The sequence below is a fragment of the Balaenoptera physalus genome, assembly GCF_965194825.1.
Source record: "Balaenoptera physalus genome assembly, chromosome: 1".
NCBI lineage: Eukaryota > Metazoa > Chordata > Mammalia > Artiodactyla > Balaenopteridae > Balaenoptera > Balaenoptera physalus.
Genome location: NC_138882.1, coordinates 157,530,776 through 157,549,971, shown reverse-complemented (window position 1 = coordinate 157,549,971; position 19,196 = coordinate 157,530,776). Strand labels below are relative to the sequence as shown.

The 19,196-nt window shown below is 43.6% G+C and overlaps 1 protein-coding gene across 2 annotated transcripts in view; it reads right to left on the bottom strand.

Moving 5' to 3' along the window:
• The window catches only part of LOC309646770 (taurochenodeoxycholic 6 alpha-hydroxylase-like), a 48,171-nt gene that overhangs the window by 12,625 nt on the left and 16,350 nt on the right, over window positions 1-19,196 (bottom strand). The window contains exon 1 of one of the 2 annotated variants that reach the window (XM_082433363.1): window positions 1,209-4,461. The exons of the other annotated variant lie outside the window; for it this stretch is intronic. Coding sequence (XP_082289489.1) covers window positions 1,209-1,403 — 195 coding nt within the window. The 5' untranslated portion in view covers window positions 1,404-4,461. Of the gene's footprint in view, window positions 1-1,208; window positions 4,462-19,196 lie in introns of those variants that run through there. 2 annotated transcript variants of the gene reach the window in all.

Below are 19,196 nucleotides of genomic sequence, written 5' to 3'. Positions count from 1 at the left end.
CAGAGTCCCAGAGGCCAGAATGCCCAGGCAGGCGGAGAGGACGCTGAGTAACTTTGGGTGCAGGAGGTTAGGAAGGAGAGGGGAGAGAGGTACTGGGCCAGCCCACGTGGGGCTCGGGCTGTTTCCGGTTCCCGTCTTTGGCTCCACTCTACTCTAATCACGCTGCAGAGAAAGGGAGGCCTCAGCTCTCTGCAACCCCTGATTTTCCCCCAACGTTTGTTCAGTCCACAAACCCTTGATGAGCCCCTCTCCACGTGGCCCCTGACTTTGCTCTGAGTCCCCCGCCGCCCAGGCTAGCGCTGCCAGGGCTGGGTGGGCCGGTGCTGCCCCTCCCCAGCCTGTGAGCTGCTCCGTCCCTCCTTCCTGTCCCTCCACACATTGGGCTGACATCCCTCCGCGCAGGCTCTGTGCAGGGCGCTGGCGGTGAGGGGGTTTCACGCTCAGTTCCAAGAGCTCATAGTCCAGTGAGGGAGGACACCAGGCGGGCGACGTAACCCTGTGGATGGTGCAACTCAAACGTCAGTTCTCCTTACCTGGCACCATCCTGGGAACCTCGCTCATGTGTGCCAGCAACTTGTCAGGGTTGAAGCACTGAAATCAGGAGACTGGAAAATTCCTCAGTCTTAACAAACCGAGCCACTTTGTCCCTACAGCTGACGTAACCCCCACCCAGCAGGTGGGCCTCTTTTCCTGTCACGTGACACCTTCCTAGATTCCTGTCTGTCATCTCCACGGACAGTGAACCCACAGGGCTGCATCCATCAGACTGATGTCTGTGCTCCCAGGCAAGCTCAGGGCTAGGCAGAGAGGACGGGATTGAGGGATGGAGCAGGGAAGCATCTAGAAGCCTGTTCTATGAGAACAGCTGAAGTTGCTCAGCCTGGAGACGGGGCAGACTCAGGAAGGAACAGCCACTGTCCTCGAAGTGCAGGGCTGCTAGGACAGCCTGCAGATCCACCTAAGGAAGGAGTGTCTGACAGACCCGAGGACACCAGCACAGGGTCCTGGGAGGGAGGGATCTCCCCGGACTGGGATGAGGAGCCAAGACCTGAGAGGTAAGCTGGGTCCTTTTGTGGGGCCACGTGCTCATCCCACAACAAGGCTTTGTCCCATGGGCTTGCTGACCAGGACCATGGTCTGAGAGCCCCGGCCCTCCCTGCCCTCCCACTCCTCCTGCCCTCCCACTCCCCCGTCCCACTCCATCCTACCTCCTGCATGTGCCCGTAGAGCCAGTGGGAAGGAGGAGACGGGAACTGCTGGAGGGCTTTGAGCAGCCACTGTCTGTGGAGGTAGAGCTGTGCTGCCTTGAACAGAAGCAGAACCAGGCCGAGCAGGGAGGCCACCTGCAGGAGCCCAGAGACACCGCCCAGGGCTCTGGTGGGGCTCAGCACAGAGACACTCATGGTGCAGCGGCTTCTGGATCGCTGACTGTCCCTGAAGGTGGCTGACCTCCCCTGAGCACCCAGCCTGGTCAGGGAGGCTTGCCCCGCCCACCTGGGGGAGGGTGAGGGTGAGGGCAGAGCTCAGACTTGGGCCTCCAGAGTTGTTTTTTGTTTTTTTGTTTTTAATTTAAACCAATATCTCTTTTGTTACAAAATGTAAGTAATATAAAGAGAAGATAATATTTATAAATAGAAATGGGAGTTTGGGTTGTAGCAGGATCCTGCAAACTATCACGTGCTTACATTTTTAAAGACTTACACAAATGGAAATAAAACAGAAAAATGAATGTTTTTTAAAACTTCCTTGAATAACGCATCACTGTGATATCTTGTTTAACACTGTGATATTGTACAGAACCAGAGTTTAAGTCTGTCGTGTCATCTAGCCGTGGACTACCCTGCATGACCACATGAATCATTTTCATTTGACCAATGCAACTGAAAATTCCATCTCCCCCACTTTTTTTAAACTAACCAGTAAGTTAATGAACACTGAGGGTATGGGTGCTTAATATTTTCTTAAGTTTGCAGTGATATGTCTGTGTCAATACCCCTGCCTTCCTTCTTAAGAAATGAGAGAATACGAATTTGAAATGTAGTAAAATATGGCTACTACTGAAATATGATAGTCTTAGTTTTAAAAAAGGTTTAGGATTATGTACTTAATATTTAAATAAATTTTATTCAGATCTCTTGCTTTAGTCACCTTTTGAGGCTTAAAGATTCTTAAAGCAAGATTCCTTTCAGAGTCATTGTTTTCACCTTGCTATTTATTAATTATTGACTTAATCTGTGTTTTTCTGCATCTCCCATTCTTTCTCTCTGTACGATCATGCCTTCATCTCTCAGCAAATGTTTATGGAGGCTCTACCTCGTACCAAACACTTTACTAGAAGCTGGAGATACAGTCACAGATAAACAGATACAGTCGCTGTCCTTGTGCAGCTGGGTCCAGGCGATGCAGGAGGGAACGTCTACCCTTCTGGGGTTGGCACCTCACCATTCTGCCACCATCATGTCTGAGTGGCACTGCTGAATCCTATTCCAAGAATCTGATTCTAATCTCACGACCAAGGCGTCCACCTGCTACAGTCAGCTGTGGTTGGTGGTGAATAGGGTTTTCGAAGGTCCACCCTTTGTGAGGGAAGAGATCTCAGAGCAGACATCCAACATGTTTCCACTACAGTGAATGTCAAATACAAGAATAAGTAGATGGGTAGAAGGACTCATTTGTTTATCTGGTAACTATGTGTTGAGTACTTACTTTGGGTCAATTGCCATCCTAGGAGCTAGAGATTCAGCAGTGAACAACAAAACTCCCTGCTATTGTGGAGCTCCTGTTCTAGTGGGGGTGTGGGCGGGGCTGGCAGTCCTGCCCTGAACTGAGATGTGTCCTGCTTGAATTCATTCTGGGGGCTGCTCTGTGTTCCCAGGTCACGTCCATCACTGGGACTGCCCTGCTCTGTTGATCCAGTGCAGGGACTGACTGGTGGGAACCTCTTACCACCCCAGCTATGTTACCTAGTTTTCTTGGATCTCCTCTTGTTGGCCCAGAGTACCTGGGGGTCTCTGTTTCCGCACAGGAGCATGCCTCCTTTCTGATTGCTTGGTGCCCAAGCCAGCCAGCTGCCTGCAAATCCTTCTTCATTGGCACTGCCTCTGTTCTACCCAATTATGTATGGCATTCTAATTCCTGACTCTGCCAATATTAGAGGTGTTGAAAGAAATCTCAGTATTATAAGAGCTGGAAATATTTGTTTGTGATTGCTATATTAAGCCAGTAGAAATTGAGAGGTGATTAAGCACCACGAGTAATATAATTTATGTAAGAGAAATTATCTACTTATTGAGTCTATATATTATCTGATGGCCATCAGTATAATGGGAACATCACTGGAGGTGTTTTAGTGGTTCCATCGGTCAACTCTTAACTCAGAAAAGTGGCAACTGCATCAAAAAAAGACCACAATTTCTCAAAATCAAAATAATCTGGAAATCGAATACAACAATTTTCATGAACAATCTGGGCTTTGGCTGACTCTCTGTGGCTGATTCCAATAGGAGCCATCTTAGCTCCACTCTGCTGATAATTGCTCGGCCTCCTTCTCTTGAGAAAAGACTGGCTCTCACTGTGTGCCCTCACCCCCTGCATCCCCCCAGGGCTGAGTGCTGGCTCACTCAGTGGGTAGGCACTGCCCTTTCCCAGCCTGCAAGCTGTTCCTTTCTCTCCGTCCTCTCTCACTCCACACACTGGGTGGAGCATCTCTCCAGGTCAGGCTCTGTGCTGGGTACTGGCATACAGGAAGGGGATGATATCTCAGCCCCAGGAAGCTTGCAGTACGGGGTATGAGGGAAGAGAGCCCAAAGATGAACAGACCCTATTTAATGGCACAGTCAAGTGTCAATACCCTTTGCCTAGAGGTCATCCTTGAGGCCTGATTGATCAGTTTGCCTGGGAATATCACAGTTTTAAGCACTCAGAGTCCTGCATTCCACCAAACCGAGCCAGTTGGCCCCCCTCTGGCTGACATAACCTCCCACCCAGCAGGTGGGCCTCTTTTCCTGTCACCTGACACCTTCCTAGATTCCTGTCTGTCATCTCCACGGACAGTGAACCCACAGGGCAGCATCCATCAGACTGATGTCTGTGCTCCCAGGCAAGCTCAGGGCTAGGCAGAGAGGACGGGATTGAGGGATGGAGCAGGGAAGCATCTAGAAACCTGTTCTGTGAGAACAGCTGAAGCTGCTCAGCTTAGAGACGGGGGAGACTCAGGAAGGAACAGCCACTGTCCTCAAAGTGCAGGGCTGCTAGGACAGCCTGCAGATCCACCTAAGGGAGGAGCGTCTGACAGACCTGAGGACACCAGGAAAACAGGTTCCTGGGAGGGAGTGAGCTCACCGAACTAGGATGAAGAGCCAAGACCTGAGAGGTAAGCTGGGTTTTCCCCAGGATCCATGTGCTTGTTACACAGCAAGACTTTGTCCTGTGGACTTGCTGACCATGACCATGATCTGAGAGCCCTGGCCCTCCCTGCCCTCCACTCCCCCTGTCCCACCCCTTCCTACCTCCTGGTTGTGCCCATGGCTAATTAGAAGCCCTTCAAGAACATTTTTATAATCACATTGGAGAGATCGGTTTTGCAATATCAATAGCAAAATCATTTCTCCATTCAAATACATGAGAATTTCAAGATTAAATTTTATCCTTAATCTAAATTATGATATTTTCCTACTAATAAGTTTACTTTGAATTGCAACCAGAAAATGTGCTCAACTGGGACTACATCCCTCACTTCCATCATCCATAGAGGGTCCACCAGTTTCAGTCCTACTTCACTGAAGTACTACAGTTGTAGCAGGAGTAGTTTTGCTAATTCCCTTTTATCCTATGTTAGAATGGATATTTATTACGTTGAGGTAGGTTCCCTCTATGCCCACTGTCTGGAGAGTTTTTATCATAAATGGGTGCTGAATTTTGTCAAAAGCTTTTTCTGCATCTACTGAGATGACCACATGGTTTTTATTCTTCAGTTTGTTAATATGGTGTATCACACTGATTGTTTCACGTATATTGAAGAATCTTTGCATCCCTGGGATAAAGCTCACTTGATCATGTTGTATGATCTTTTTAATGTGTTGTTGGTTTCTGTTTGCTACTATTTTGTTGAGGATTTTTGTGTCTATAATCCAGGAGCATGGTATATTTCTCCATCTGTTTATGTTTATGAAGATATTGGTCTGTAATTTTCTTTTTTTGTGATATGCTTGTCTGGTTTTGGTATCAGGGTTATGGTGGCCTTGTAGAACGAATTTGGGAGTGTTTCTCCTCTGCAGTTTTTTGGAAAAGTTTGAGAAGGATAGTTGTTAACTCTTCTCTAAATATTTGATAGAATTAGCCTGTGAAGCCATCTGGTCCTGGGCTTTTGTTTGTTGGAAGATTTTTAATTACAGTTTCAATTTCATTACCTGTGATTGGTCTGTTTATGTTTTCTAATTCCTGGTTCGATCTTGGAAAGTTGTACCTTTCCAAGAATTTGTCCCTTTCTTCCAGTTTGTCCATTTTATTGGCATATAGTTGCTTATAGTAGTCCCTTACGATGCTTTGTGTTTCTGCAGTGTCAGTTGTAATCTCTCCATTTTCATTTATAATTTTATCGATTTGAGTCCTCTCTCTTTTTTCTTGATGAGTCTGGCTAAAGGTTTATCAATTTTGTTTATCTTCTCAAAGAACCAACTTTTAATTTTATTGATCTTTGCTATTGTTTTCTTCGTTTCTATTTCATTTATTTCTGCTCTGATCTTTATGATTTCTTTCCTTCTACTAGGGTTTTCTTTGTTCTTTCTTTTTCTAGTTGCTTTAGGTGTAAGGTTAGATTGTTTTGACATTTTTCTTGTTTCTTGAGGTGAGCTTGAATTGCTGTAAACTTTCCTCTTAGAACTGCTTTTGCTGCATCCCATATGTTTTGGGTTGTCATGTTTTCATTGTCATTTGTTTCTAGGTTTTTTTTTTTATTTCTTCTTTGATTTCTTCAGTGATCTCCTGGTTATTTAGCAGTGCACTGTTTAGCCTCCATGTGTTTGTGTTTTTTACAGTTTTTTTCCTGTAATTACATTCTAATCTCATAGCATTGTGGTCAGAAAAGATGCTTGCTACAATCTTAATTTTCTTAAATTTTCCAAGGCTTGATTTGTGACCCAAGATGTGATCTATTCTGGAGAATGTTCCATGTGCACTTGAGAAGAAAGTGTATTCTTCTGCTTCCAGCTGGAATGTCCTAAAAATATCAATTAAGTCTATCTGGTCTATTGTGTCATTTAAAGCTTGTGTTTCCTTATTAATTTTCTGTCTGGATGATCTGTCCATTGGTGTAAGTGAGATGTTAAAGTCCCCCACTATTATTGTGTTACTGTCGATTTCTCCTTTTATGGCTGTTAGCATTTGCCTTATGTATTGAGGTGCTCCTATGTTGGGTGCATAAATATTTACAATTGTTATATCTTCTTCTTGGATTGATCCCTTGATCATTATGTAGTGTCCTTCCTTATCTCTTGTAACAGACTTTATTTTAAAGTCTATTCTATCTAATATGAGTATTGCTACTCTAGCTTTCTTCAGATTTCCATTTGCATGGAATATCTTTTTCCATCCTCTCACTTTCAGTCTGTATGTATCCCTAGGTCTGAAGTGGGTTTCTTGTAGACAGCATATATAAGGGTCTTGCTTTTGTATCCATTCAGCCAGTCTGTGTCTTTTGGTTGGAGCATTTAATCCATTTACATTTAAGGTAATTATCAATATGTATGTTTCTATTACCATTTTCTTAATTGATTTGGGTTTGTTTTTGTGGGTCTTTTTCTTGAGTTTCCCACTTAGAGAAGTTCCTTTAGCATTTGTTGTAAGGCTGGTTTGGTGGTGCTGAATTCTCTTAGCTTTTGCTTGTCTGTAAACTTTTGATGTCTCCATCGAATCTGAATGAGATCTTTGCTGGGTAGAGTAATCTTGGTTGTAGGTTTTTCTCCTTCATCACTTTAAATATGTCCTGCCATTCCCTTCTGGCCTGTAGAGTTTCTGCTGAGAAATCAGCTGATAACCTTATGGGGATTCCCTTGGATGTTATTTTTTGCTTTTCCCTTGCTGCTTTTAATATATTTTTCTTTGAATTTAATTTTTGTTAGTTTGATTAATATGTGTCTTGGAGTGTTTCTCCTAGGGTTTATCCTGTATGGGACTCTCTGTGCTTCCTGGACTTGAGTGGTTATTTTCTTTCCCATGTTAGGGAAGTTTTCAGCTATAATCTCTTCACATATTTTCTCAGACTCTTTCTCTTTCTATTCTTCTTCTGGGACCCCTATAATTCAAATGTTGGTGCGTTTAATGTTGTCCCAGAGAATTCTGAGACTGTCCTCAATTCTTTTCATTCTTTTTTCTTTATTTTGCTCTGCAGCAGTTATTTCCACCATTTTATCTTCCAGCTCACTTATCCGTTCTTCTGCCTCAGTTATTCTGCTATTGATTCCTTCTAGAGTATTTTTAATTTCAGTTATTGTGTTGTTAATCACTGTTTGCTCTTCAGTTCTTATAGGTCCTTGTTAAACATTTCTTGTATTTTCTCCATTCTGTTTCTGAAATTTTGGATCATCTTTAGAATCTTTACTCTGAACTCTTTTTCAGGTAGGTTGCCTATTTCATCTTCATTTATTTGGTCTTGTAGGTTTTTACCTTGCTCCTTCGTCTGTAACATAATTTTTTGTCATTTCATTGGTTTTTTTTTTTTTTTTTGATGGGTGGGGTTGTATTCCTGTCTTACTGGTTGTTTGGCCTGAGGTGTGTAGCACTGGAGTTTGCAGGTGGTTGGTTAGAGCCGGGTCTTGGTGCTGAGATGAGGACCTCCAGGAGGCCTCACTCTGATTAATATTTCCTGAGGTCTGAGGTTCTCTGTTAGTCCAGTGGTTTGGACTCGGTGCTCCCACCACAGGAGCTCAGGCCTGACCTCCGGCTTGGGAACCAAGATCCCACAAGCCATGCAAGTACAGCAAAAAAAAAAAAAAAAAAAAAAAAAAAAAAGGAGCTGTACAATAACAAAGAATAAAAAATAAAATAAAATTAGAAAGATAAAAAAATACATTAAGAAAAATAAAAATATGATTGAAACGACTGCAACAAGGTAAAACAAAACCACAACAGAAAAAAGAAAAAAAAAGCTGGGTGGGGGACAAGCCAAAAGGAGCAGAAAAAAAACAAAGAATAAAATTAGAAAAATAAAAGATTTATTACAAAAATAAAAATATAAATGAATCAACAACAAGGTAAGACAGAACCCCAACCTAAAAGAAGAATAAAAAAGAAAGAAGAAGAAAAAAAAAAAGGCCCTGGCTATCGGGGGTGGAGCTTATGCAGGGGTGGGACTTAGGCAGGGGTGGGGTTTAGGTGAGGTGGGGCCTAGGCATGGTGGGGGCGGTTACTTTTAAGCATGGGGTGGGGCCTAGTCTTAGGGCCTGTGTGGAAGGGGAGAGGCAGCACGTCCACAGGGTGGCCTCCGGAGAGTGGAGTTCCGGAGTTTGGAGGTAAGGTCCTCGGTGAGGGTATGTGTGTGAGGTTTAGGCCCAGAGCAGTTGGAGGGGGTCTCAGACGGGGTCTCCGAGTGTAGAGGTAGGGCCCTGGGTGGGGGTGTAGGTGCGGACCTTGGGCTCTTTGTGGCAAGAGGGAGGCTCTGAGGGCAGAGGATTATGCCTGGGAGCCCAACAGGCTCCCCAGTGCCCACGTGGGCAGGGAAAGCACTGGCCACATTTCCTTCCATTCCTCCGCCTCCCCTGAGGGTCTCCCCCATCACTGCTGGACCCCTAACCGTGGGTGGGTCCTGCTTGGTGTAGGAACTCCTCCTCTCCCCCAGCCGCCCCTCAGGGGTGCCGGTCCCATAGGTCCGGCCTTTACTTTTGCTCCCTCTGCCCTCCCTCCCACTCCCTCAGGACCCACGCAGCTGGAGGGGGCTCTGTGGGCAGAGGATCAGGCCCGGCATCTCAGCAGGCTCCCAGGGGCCAAGTGGGCAGGGAAAACCCTGGCCACACTCCCTTTTGATCCTGTGCCCTCCCAGTGGTGCCCTCCTTTCCCCCTCCAGGCGTGGGATCCCTTCCCCTCCCTGACCCACCCCTAAGGGGCACGGGTCCCGTCCCACCTCCACTTCTCCTCCCCCCTCACTCCCCCCAAGACCTCATGTCTTATGGGTCGCTGGGGTTCCTCCCATCCCCTTAGGTGTCTGTGGTCCCCTTAGGTGTCCGTGGTCCCCTACCGGTGCCTGGTAGGTGTCCTAGTTGTACAGAGACACGAATTCCGCGTCCTCCTAGTCCACCATTTTGACTCCACCCAGCAGGCGGATTCTTAACCACTGTGCCACCAGGGAAGTCCTGCAACTCTTCTTCTTAACAATACATTCATTATTAATCACTTGTTACAAGCTATTCCTATTTAATTAGCCATAGCATTCCTAATGTTAATTGTACAAAAAGTTTTAGGGTATACACAACTTCAAAAAGGACCTAGTATTATTGTCTTCTATGGGCTACTATAACTAATCGCCAAAGCTGTAAAATTATTAAAGAATCATTATAACCATGAACTTCCTCTATGTTAATATTTATCATTATATCAGTTCTGTTGCTTGCCTTAATGTTAACAAATTGAATGCCCTTACCCATACCATATCCTTTAATTAATATAGAATTAAGGATATGATTTATTATACCAATAGCAAGTTAGCTGTGTTATCCTAAGATCAGGATAGGCTTCAAATTCAAAATATGCCTAAAATTGGTACATAGGAGCAGTTGCACAATTTCATATGAGGTAATTTCAGCAATCATTTTATTATCAGTTAAATTAATAAGTGGGTCATGTATACTATGTACTCTTATGATTACTCAAGAATATTTATGATTAAACTTCCCCTCATGGCCACTTACCATAATAGGATTTATTTCAACTTTAAAAGAAATGACTTGAGCTGCATTTGATTCAACTGAGGGAGAATCAGAACCTGTACCTGGCTTTCATGTTAAATATGCAGTTGGACCATTTCCCTATTCTTCTTAGCTGAGTATTAGCTGAGTATGCTAATACCATCATGATCAATACTCCTATAAAAATTCAGTTTTTAAAGTTGAAGTATAGTTGATCTACTATGTTGTGTTAGTTTCAGGTGTACAGCAACATGATTTAGTTATACATACATATATATATACATGTATATATATTATTTTTTAGATTCTTTTCCATTATAGGTTATTTAAAATACTGAATATAGTTCCCTATGCTATACAGTAGGATCTTGTTGTTTATCTATTTTCTATATAGTAGTGTGTGTCTGTTAAACCCAAACTCCTAATTTATCCCCCCCCTCAAAATTCAATTTTGAGGAGCATTTCATAACCTCTGTATTCCAGAAATCTACACATTTGATTTTATTTTTAAGACTTTAACAATTTTATTTCTCTGGGTGCAAGCATCTTACCCACTATTTTGTTATGGCCAACTATTCATTTCCTGTGAAAGAATTTCCTGCCACTAACCTTAGCCCTATTCACGTGACATGTTTCAATCTCCATTATATTATCACTATTCCACCACAAACATAAAAAAAAAGAAAGAGATACTGTAGTTTTAAGCCAATGATATTTGAGGAGATTTTGGACTGGAGTTACTGTTGTAATGGGTTGAGGCTTTTGGAATGTTAGGATGGGGTGAACGTGTTTTGCAAAGGGGATGAACAAGAATGTTTGAGAGCCAGAGGGCAGACTGCAGTAGGCTGAAAAATGACCCCCAAAGATATCCGGTTCTCATCCTGAGAACCTGTGGATGTTATATGATTTGGGAAAAGAGTCTTTGTAGATGTGATAACTTAAGAATCTCAAGCTGTGGAAATTATCTTGGGTTATCAAGGTGGGCCCTGAATGCAGGGAGAGATTTGGCACACACAGAGGAGAAGATCATGCATGCCAAGATGCAGAAAAGAAAGACTTGAAGATGTTGGCCTTGGAGAGTGGGGTGATGCAGCCACAGCCAAGGAATGCTGGCAGCATCAGGGAACGGATTCTCCACTAGAGCCTTCGGAGGAAGCACAGCCCTGCTGACACTTTGGCTTTGGTCCAGGATGCTGATTTTGGACTTCAGGCCTCCAGAACTGTGAGAGATTAAATTTCTGTTGTTTTCAGTGACCATGGTTGTGGTAATTTGTTACAGCAGCCCTAGGGTTTTTGTACCAGAGGTGGGGGTGTTGTAACAAATACCTAAAACTGAAAGTGGCTTTGGAATTGAGTGATAGGTAGAGGCTGGAAGAATTTTGAAGCGCATGATAGAAAAAACCTAGACTGCCTTAAACAGATTATTAGTAGGCATATGGACATGAAAGAAGCTTTGGTGAAAATTCAGAATGAAATGGAAGCATGGAAGGAAATGCTTATAGTCTTAGAGAATACACATTTCATCATAACAGAATGTTGGGAGAAATATAAACATTAAAGGCGCTTCTGATGATGGCTCAGAAGGAAATGAGGAACACGTTATTGGAAACTAGAGAAAAGCAAATCTTGTTATATAGTGGCAGGAAATTTAGCTGAATTATATGCTACAGTTGTGTGGAATGCAGGACTTCTAAGAAATGACCTTGGATATTTAGCTGACAAGATTTCCAAGCAAAATATTGAAAATATAGCCTGGTTTCTTCTTGCTGCTTATAATAAGAAGTGAGAATAAAGAAATAAATTGAGGGAAGAACTGTTAAACAAAAAGAAACTAGTTCTTTATGATTTGGGAAATTGCCAGCCTATCCAGATTGCAAAAATTATGCTAAAATGAAGAGAATCCCTCTTAGGAAATCATGCCATGCAGAGAAGTCCAAGGGTGTCCTTTGTCGGTTCTGAAGAGGTCAAATGTGTGACGCATAGATTCTCTCAAGAAACTCAGAAGGCAGGAATAGAGGTGGGATTATTCAGGAAAGACCTTTGGAGGACCTTCTTGTCTAATGGTGTGAAGCCCTGTGACATACAGGGGAGATCCACAAGATTTATGAGAATGTTTTATTAGCTGAGCTAGCTTGTACTGAAAGGGATCGAGAGAGGACAAAATGAAGGAAGGCTGCTGGACTCCAAATTCTACAGGAAAGAAACAAGCTAACAAAACTACTCAGCTGCAAATATGTGCTATCCTTCAAGAGAAAGGGAGAATGACTCCAAGACAAAACCTTAGTGTCAGAGGGTACAGTCATGAGCCCAGAGGATGGAACCTCAAGCCACAAAGGATTATTCCCAGGCCTGAAATATAATGACATTTGCCCTGCTGAATTTTGAAATTGCTACAAACCAGAGACTCCTTTCTTCCCTTGTCTTCCTTTTGGAATAGGAATGTCTATAACTCTTATACTAGGCTTTGTCGCCAATTTACTTTGGGAACAGATAAATTGTTTTTTACTTTCACAGGGCCAGATATTTAGGGGAATTTTGTTCAAGGATGGCTTATACCCAGGGTCTCACCCATACCAAAGTGAGATGATTTAGGTAATTAGACTGAGACTTTTGAGCCGATGATATTTCCATGAGACTTTGGACTTGAGTTGATAGTATAAAGGACTGAAGTTTTGGGGATTATAGGATGGATTGAATGTATTTTGCAAGTGGAATGGACATGAATCTTTGGGAGACAGAGGGCAGACATTCGTAGGCTGAATAATGACTCCCAAATATTTCAGATTCTATTGATAATTCTAGGACCGTGTAAATATTACCTTATTAGAAAAAATGGTCTGGGAAGATGTGATTACATTCAGAATTTTGAGACTGGGAGATTATCCTGGATTATCAAGGTGGCTCCCAGATTAAATCATTTGTATCCCGATAAGAGGGAGGCAGAGGTATATGTAACACACGTGGGAGATAATAATGTGAAGACAGAGTGAAAAGAGATTTGAAGATGCTGACTTTGAAGAATGAAGATATGTGGCCATAAGCCAAGGAATTCCAACAGCCACCAGAAGCTGGAAAAGAAAGGGAATGAATTCACCCCATAGATTCCAGAGAGAGTGTGGCCCTGCCAATATCTTGATTTTGCCCCAGGGATACTGATTTCACACTATGGCCCCAAGAATGATGACATATTAAATTTATATTGTTTTAAGCCACCAAGTTTCTGGTAAATTGCTACAGTTGCCCCAGGAGACTAATATAGGTAGGATAGTAATCCTTTCTCTGAATACCTCATAGAATTATTCATTCAGTCAGTCATTCATTCACTCAAAAATTACTATCTTTTGAGTTAACAGTTTAGTGCCTAAAGGCAGAAAAAAAAATTAGTACAATAAATTATGATAAAGGATGTCCTGAAGGAATGAATAGTAGGCATAGACCACCTAGAGAAAGAGAAAATTAAAAAATAAAGAGATCTTGGAGAATGGATAGGAGAATACCAGTTGGCAAAGTCTGGAAAAGATTTTAAAGTATTAGCAAATCCATGGATATCATCCATCAAAAAGCCAGGGATGAGGACACCATCTTCAACCCAACACTTCTCTCACTTTTCTCATGATTATCTCCTTCGAGGTCATATCCAAGACCCAAAACACAGAAAGTAAAAAAATATGCATTTCAGGAAGAATTCCTTGGAAGGCATCCTCCAAGGGGCCCCATTTCCTACAGACCTGCTCTTCCACCTATTTACCTCTTACTCCCAGCACCCTCCTCCTTTGCCCGTCCTCGTGACAGCTGATTCATTACACAACCCATGAGGCCAGAGTTCTTTTCTTTCTCCCCTAAATCCTGGGCTCGGTCCAAACTCCAGGGCATGTAACCACTTACATTTATTCCTCTCCACTTTCCCCCAGCTCTGTGGTTGCTCTCCATCCCCCTCTGGGCCCCCCTCCCCACCCCCCACAGGGACTCTTGGACTCTGACTCTTTCCCTTACTTGGCTCAGCACCAGCTTTTTGCCCACAGCATAGGGGCAGTAAGGGAAAGACCTTTGAAGTGGGAGACACTGGGTTTGAATTCTGGTTGTACCTCTTTCTTTCCCTCCCTCAGTCCTCGGCTTCTTCTATATAGTTGGGCTCACAATGCTCGGTAATAGTGAACACTAGTGAGCACTTCCTATGTTCTAGGCACTGAGCAAAGCCCAGTATATGGTTTCTCCCACAACAATCCTACAAAACTGATTAAAAAAAAAAAAATCCCCATACTCTAGAGGAGAAAACTAAGGCACAAAGAGGTTAGCTGCTTGCTCAGGGTCACTCTGTTGGTAAGAAGTAGAGCCAGGATTCAAACCCAGGGAGTCTAGCTCCAGAGACTTTGCTGTTAACCATGAACGTAGAGAGATGACCAGTGCGTTGAGCCTCTGTTCCGTACATGACAGCCCCCTAATTTTCCATGGGCGTTTCATGCTTGATCTGTTTTCCAGTGTTTCCAAGTAGCAGGAGAGTGTTTCAGGTTATCAACTCCATGTACTGGTATAAATGCAAGCCTCACTATCCAGGGCTGCTTTTGTGAGAAAGGGTTAGGCAAACCATGTGCTTAGATGGAGCAGTCATTGAAAATGATGTTTATGGAGACTTTTCAATGAGCTTATAACAAAGTGATCAAAGCAGACTGTACAACTCTGTAGCGTATGAGCTAAACTCAAAAAAACTGTGTAATCTGTGGTCAATATTTATTAACCAGTAAATATTTTTCCCATTCATTTGATACCCACACAACCCAACCAAGGACTCCCTGAAGGTTGTCACTAGGTGTTCTATGTCCTTATACCTTCCATAGCCTGGACCAGAGGACTGTGCCTACTGATGATGCCCAATAAATACTTACTGATTTGATGAACAGATGAAGGAGGGACAAGCACAGCTTTGCACTAGTTAGATCATCATCTTCAACAGACTAGGGTCAGTTTTGGGTGTCATGTTTTAAAAAGGAAATTAATGTTTTTATTCCAGGATGCTTCCTGATTCAGTTTATAGGCAACGGAAAGGCAGAAGAGGGGATGTAGTCATTTCCCAAGGCAGCAGCTTGAAGCGATTACTGCTGTGGGGAGATCACTCCAGGCACTTCTTGTTTTCTGTGTTTGAAAAAGTTGGGTTTGTTGCTGATGCAATTTACCATATCTTGATTACTTTTACTCTCCTACAAAGACTGCAACTTCCAGGCAAAAGTTTTTTAAACCTAAATATTTGCTTGCTTTCCCCATCCAGTGCAAGGCACAGAACTATTCTGTTTGTTTTCACCTGGGTCAATCTATATCATCATTTTTTACCTGGAATGAGATACAGAAGTGATTCTGAGAAAGAGGTATCTTACTCTGTACCCTGCACGACGCAGGCAGTATAAGCAGGAAAGGGTTAAAACTATCTCCTCAACGTTTGCATAGTGCTTATACTTTCCAAAGCACAGTCACAATGACTCTTCAATTTACCAGGTGTTATTAACCTTGGTTTATGGACAAGAAAACAGGGCCAGGGATGTCAGTTGACTTTTCAAGGCACAAAGCAAGTAAGTGTCAGAGTTAAGACCATCACCTCAAATTTCTAACTCCAGGTTTGCTAATACATTGCTCTCACTCATTTTGTAGCTACTTGTTATGTGCTGGCATGGTGCCAAGTGCTTTCTCTATGATGTCCCTTCATCCTTTCAATACTCTGTCCTAGAGCACACACCACCCTCCGGACAACCTCTCCAACCTTATCTCAGGCCACTGTCCCACCTAGTGGCAGCTCCTGGGAGACACCATACTCTTTCCTACTCCAGACTCTGTGCCTGCTGTTCCCTCTACCCGGAATGCTCTTCCGTTACTCTTCACACAGTCAGCTCCTTATCATCCTTCCGGTTTGACCTTGAATGTCCTTTCCAGCAAGAGCCCGTCCTGGGTCATCCTACCTAAGCAGGGCCTCCCGTTAGTCTCTCTCCCAGTGCTGTGTTTATTTCCTTCTTAGTACTCACTACTTTCTGCAATCTTTTTACTTTGTTGTTTGCTTGTTTATTATGTCTTCCCCCCATAGAAGGAAAGGGCAGGATCATGTTTCTCTCATTCCCCTGAGACAGGGCTCTGCCCATAGCAGGTCCTCAATAAAAATGTGTTGCATGACATAACGGGGCTGGAATCAAGGTGATTTCTGTATTGAACAAGAAGCTAGAATTCTCTTTCTAATGAAAAACTTTGATGCTGAAAAGAAATCTCTTTCTGGCTACAGTGGAGATAGGGCATTTGTGGCAGGCAACAGATGGAAGTAGGTTGACCAGTTTGGGGTTGCTGTGCTCACCCAGGGGCAATAAGACGGTGGCTTGGACTTAGAGCAGTGGCTATGGGGCTGGAGAGGGGACTGAGCCCAGAGATGTGTAGGACAGGGTGACTGGCTGGGAGAGGGGGTGCAGGAGGAGGGAGTGGGCGCTCCCTGGGCCTTCCTGGGCAGCCTCCTCTCTTCCCCGTTGGCCTGGCTGGTGACACTGGGTTCCTGAGTGGCCTGGCCTTCTGTTGCCATTTCAGATCCAGCAGACGGGGAGTCTGGACAAGGTGGTGCCCTGAGCCCACCAGTTCCCCTACGCCCACCCACTGTGGCTGGGACAGTTCCTTGGCTTCTTGAACATCTATGACACTGACCCTGCCAAAGCTGTGTACAGTCGAGGATGTGAGGGTTCCTGCGAGAAGGTGGAGCTTCCCGAGAGCAACGGGCTCAGGGTACCATGTGTGGAGGGGTCCTGGGCCTGTGCCCTAAGTCTGGGCATGTGTGGTCCCCACCCTATTTATCACCAGGCCTCATCTGGGAACCCCTCAGTCCCTGCCTGACTCAATCTTCTCTTTCTCCTGCAGATCCTAAGGCCCCATTTGTGTATAACTGCTTCCTCCAGTGGATTGGTGAGTGGGCACCTGCCTTTCCTGCCCTTCCCACTCCACTTCGGTGCTGGAGGAGCAGCATGCTTCGCTGGCCTGTCTCTCCCTGCCCTGTTCCCACTCAGTCAGTTATCCCATCCATCAGACTGCCTGGTCCCCATGTTCCCCTCTTAAGCTCAGCTCCTCAGTGGGATTACAGGGAAGGAGGCAGGAGAGCTCCGGGCTGGCCAGGGAAGTAGCCTTCAGGTACCTTCTCCTGCAGGGTATGTCTCTTTCCCTGCATGGACATCTATTCTACTGGTTCTATTTCTCTGTTAGAACTCTGACTAATACAGATTTTGGTACCCAGAATGGTTGTAGAGGAACAGAATCTTTGGATGAGTTTCCTGAATTGGCTTCTGGGTTTTCCAGAACTGGTTCTCTAATAGAAGTAGTTGGAAAGATACTAATGACTCTGTGGTCAATGGTAAAGAGGACACAGGCAGTCCAGGGCATGAGGTAGCAACAGAGATACACAAAACATCATCACTGGATGCTACTAACCAAATTTTTATAAAAGGCAAGATTCTGATGACCATATATTTGATATCTTATGACATTTTAGTCAAACTAAAGGGTATAATAAGATTGGCTGGCTGCTCCTGGCTGCACTGGAGAAAGTGCGGAAAGAAACGGATGAGATGGGGGATTCGAATTCCCAGCCCAAACTACAGGTAAACGATCAGAAAGCTTCTTTGTCTGACCTGAAAGAAATCTTTGTTTCCTGTAGCCAAAGACCTCAGCTAGGGCTGAGATTTGTGAAAATTAAACCCAGGATCTCATCCTGACAGTGTCTGAATTATGATGCAAATTGATTTCCCAATCTTCTGCCAAAGTGTGAGCATTTATTGGGAAGTAATGGGAACCAGAAATTGGAATGGGGACATACGGGAAGATTCCAGTGAAGCCGGAGACATCAAACCCCTAAATTCAGCTGAGTCTTCTTCGCCAATTGCTGAATATATGTATTCCAATTATGCATTCCAGAACCAGAAAAATAACCTTAGAATAGGTTTGGGTATATAGCACCAGCTAGGTGGCAATAACTTCCATGTCTGAGGTAAGGTTCTCCAAGAGGTTGTATATGTTATAAATCGATGCCGAATATATGGTGCTGTTTCTTTTTTTTATTGACTTACAGTTGATTTGCAATATTGTGTTAGTTTCAGATGCACAGCAAAGTGACTCAGATATATGCCTATATATAATCTTTTGGGTTTGTTATTGTAGGTCTTTTCCTTCTCTTGTGTTTCTTGCCTAGAGAAGTTCCTTTAGCATTTGTTGTAAAGCTGGTTTGGTGGTGCTGAATTCTCTTAGTTTTGCTTGTCTGTAAAGGTTTTAATTTCTCCATCAAATCTGAATGAGATCCTTGCTGGGTAGAGTAATCTTGGTTGTAGGTTTTTCTCCTTCATCACTTTAAATATGTCCTGCCACTACCTTCTGGCTTGCAGAGTTTCTGCTGAAAGATCAGCTGTTAACCTTATGGGGATTCCCTTGTATGTTATTTGTTGGTTTTCCCTTGTGGCTTTTAATATGTTTTCTTTGTATTTAATTTTTGATAGTTTGATTAATATGTGTCTTGGCATGTTTCTCCTAGGGTTTATCCTGTATGGGACTCTCTGTGCTTCCTGGACTTGATTAACTATTTCCTTTCCCACATTAGGGAAGTTTTCAACCAAAATCTCTTCAAATATTTTCTCAGTCCCTTTCTTTTTCTCTTCTTCTTCTGCGACCCCTATAATTTGAATGTTGGTGCGTTTAATGTTGTCCCAGAGGTCTCTGAGACTGTCCTCAGTTCTTTTCATTCTTTTTTCTTTATTCTGCTCTGCAGTAGTTATTTCCACTATTTTATCTTCCAAGTCACTTATCCTTTCTTCTGCCTCAGTTATTCTGCTATTGATTCCTTCTAGAGTATTTTTAATTTCATTTATTGTGTTGTTCATCGTTGCTTGTTTCCTCTTTAGTTCTTCTAGGTCCTTGTTAAATGTTTCTTGCATTTTCTCTATTCTATTTCCAAGATTTTGGATCATCTTTACTATCATTATTCTGAATTCTTTTTCAGGTAGACTGCCTATTTCCTCTTCATTTGTTAGGTCTGGTGGGTTTTTACCTTGCTCCTTCATCTGCTGTGTGTTTTTCTGTCTTCTCATTTTGCTTATCTTACTGTGTTTGGGGTCTCCTTTTCGCAGGCTGCAGGTTCGTAGTTCCCGTTGTTTTTGGTGTCTGTCCCCAGTGGCTAAGGTTGGTTCAGTGGGTTGTGTAGGCTTCCTGGTGGAGGGGACTAGTGCCTGTGTTCTGGTGGATGAGGCTGGATCTTGTCTTTCTGGTGGGCAGGACCACGTCTGGTGGTGTTTTTTGGGGTGT